Source organism: Photinus pyralis, unplaced genomic scaffold (assembly GCF_008802855.1).
Source record: "Photinus pyralis isolate 1611_PpyrPB1 unplaced genomic scaffold, Ppyr1.3 Ppyr1.4_LG4, whole genome shotgun sequence".
Taxonomy (NCBI): Eukaryota; Metazoa; Arthropoda; class Insecta; order Coleoptera; family Lampyridae; genus Photinus; species Photinus pyralis.
The window spans coordinates 40,313,996-40,316,517 of NW_022170511.1; the positions used below are offsets into that span (position 1 = coordinate 40,313,996).

The 2,522-nt window shown below is 34.2% G+C and overlaps 1 protein-coding gene across 1 annotated transcript; it reads left to right on the forward strand.

Annotated features, from left to right (window-relative positions):
* The first annotated feature begins 590 nt into the window (after positions 1-590).
* LOC116167568 lies at positions 591-2,033 on the forward strand. The gene is made up of 2 exons (XM_031482959.1): positions 591-1,147; positions 1,197-2,033. The coding sequence occupies exon 2, from the start codon at positions 1,302-1,304 to the stop codon at positions 1,920-1,922; it is 621 nt and encodes a 206-aa protein (XP_031338819.1). The 5' UTR covers positions 591-1,147; positions 1,197-1,301; the 3' UTR covers positions 1,923-2,033.
* Positions 2,034-2,522: the final 489 nt, after the last annotated feature.

The following is a 2,522-nucleotide window of genomic DNA, read 5'->3' on the forward strand; positions in this document are numbered from 1 at the left end:
CTAATTTTATTGGTTGAGTATCACTGTAATGTTTGTTCGAGTACCACTGATTTTGCAAATTGTATCGTATCTGTATTTCGTCGTACTGAATTTATATTGGTGCGTCCTTAAGGCGAGTTGGAGCGCCCATTGTAGCTTACTTTCTTTCGCTTGATTTATTTTGCGAGCACTTTGGTAGAAGCAAACGCAAGCGAAATGTACCTATTAATAAATTCCATGTTGTGTGTCAATGGTTTTGGATCCAGTTACACTATCCCCTCATTTTGGAGTCTTTAAATTGAATAAATAAATTCAATTCGGTGGGTTTTAAGCATGCAAACACCTGATAGGTAAACTCGGAATTTTACAGTCTTGTAATGACGTCATTTTTGTCTATCCTTGTTTAACTAATGTAAAATGACAATGACAAAAAATTTTGCCGAAATGTTGTCGTGGCTAAATTTTACCTGAAATGCTTGTCAAGTGATTGTCAGTTTTGAAGTTTTGAAAACGCCAAAGCGTCAAAACATGCCGCCAAAAAACCCTCATCGATTTAACGAACAAACACAGTTAATAATTCTAAATGTGTTGGCTTTCTTTCAATTTGAACAGGAACAAGTTCGGAATGACATACCACTAGACATCAACAATGTTATACAGCGAACTGCACAAGCAACGAAAGTCAGCCCAACAACCATTTCAAATTTGAGAAAAAATGGTGTAAAATCCGACAAAGATTACGCATCTAATGTCTCTACCAAGCAAAAGATTAACAAGACGAAAATCACAGAATATTTGAAGAATAAAATTCGGGATACAATCTATTATATGTACTCCCAAAAGGAATATGTTACACTGGCAACTATTAGACAAAAATTTCTGGAGCAAAACGAATATTTTCAATTTTCCATTGATTCATTGAGAAAGTGGATCAAAAGTATGGGTTTTAAATGGAAGAAGTCCAATAACAGAAAATATCTTATGGATTTACCGGATATTGTCCACAAACGAATAAAATTCTTAAGGGAGTACATTGAAAACAAAAATTTGGGACATGAGGGTTATACTCCGGTTTTTATGGATGAAACCTGGATATTTAGTAAGGGATCATTTCGAAACAGCTGGCAAGATGATACTAAGCACACGGAATCAATTAAACCCAATGAAGGTAAAATAAGATATTATATTTCAATATTATTAAAAGAGATATTCTTTAGGTCATCGATACATTATTGTCCACGCTGGGACGAACGATGGCTTTATTGGTGGGGCAAGTTTGATTTTTAAAAGTGGAAAAAAAAACAGGGGACTATCATGATAATATGAACAGGGGTAATTTTGAAAATTGGTTCAAGACTCAACTGGTGCCAAATCTTCCTGAAAAATCTTTAATTATTATGGACAACGCAAGCTACCATTCTGGCCTTTTAGAGAAAATTCCCACCAAATCATGGACAAAACAAAGAATGATAGAATGGTTAGGGGAAAAAAATATCGGCTATCCAGAAAAGGCAATGAAGGATCAAATATGGAGCATTGTCAGCGCAAATTGCCGCAAAGAGAAAAAGTACTACCTTGATGAATATGTTAAGCCTTTAGGACATAAAATTTTACGGTTACCGCCATACCACTGCCAATTTAATGCGATTGAAATAGTGTGGTCTCAGTGTAAACGAAAATACGATCAGTACATTGCAAATTTTAAGGGATCACCACAAGAGGTTTTGGCAACATGGGAAAGGGTTATCGGGGAGATTTCTAGGGATAATTGGGAGAAATACGTAAACCATACGGACAAAGTAATACAAGAGGCTTGGGGAGCAGTACAAGTTTGTGATGCTTCTGACATCCCACCTCTTGTTATCACTACAGACGCAGATGACGACCTTACTGACGACGAATACTTTGATTTTGACTCTGACGATACGGACGAGGGCGACTAATTTTCTTCTAATACTGTGACCATTACAATCGCAATAAATTGGCATTGGTATATTTTTGTTTTACGATTTTGATTTTCCAACTATTCATCAAGGTAGTGCAATTTTTTCTTGTGTAGATTTTCGATAGTGGTTCTTTGAATTTTTATGTACTCCTCTGCTAATTATTTTTTGGGTCTTTTCGGGAGTATTGATTCCTAAATAATATTCTGTGATTTTCGTTTTGTTAATCTTTATTTATTTAAAAACAAAAATATGTTAATATTACTTATATGTTAGTTGAGCAAGTTATTAAAATAATTAGTGAGTAAATGACCTTTTTTGAAATACTAACATTTTATCCATCGCGGTTTCGCTCGCAAAAAATATGAACTATTCGCATTTTTTAACATGTTAAAAATTTATTTTCGATATCTTCAGTCGTTTAGGCTGTGCGTTGATATCTCAGTCAGTCAGTCAGTTAATTAGGACTTCTTCTTTTATTAAGACCTATAGATTTCTTGTGGAAATTGACTTAATTATTATCAAAAAATGCTAAAATATTATGTACACCACTGTATAGTAAAAGTCATACAGGTAATTAGACACCAGTAGTCAGTTACT

Coding starts and splice junctions, on each gene's coding strand:
- LOC116167568 (XM_031482959.1), top strand. CDS start 1,302: ATGAACAGGGGTAATTTTGAAAATTGGTTCAAGACTCAACTGGTGCCA.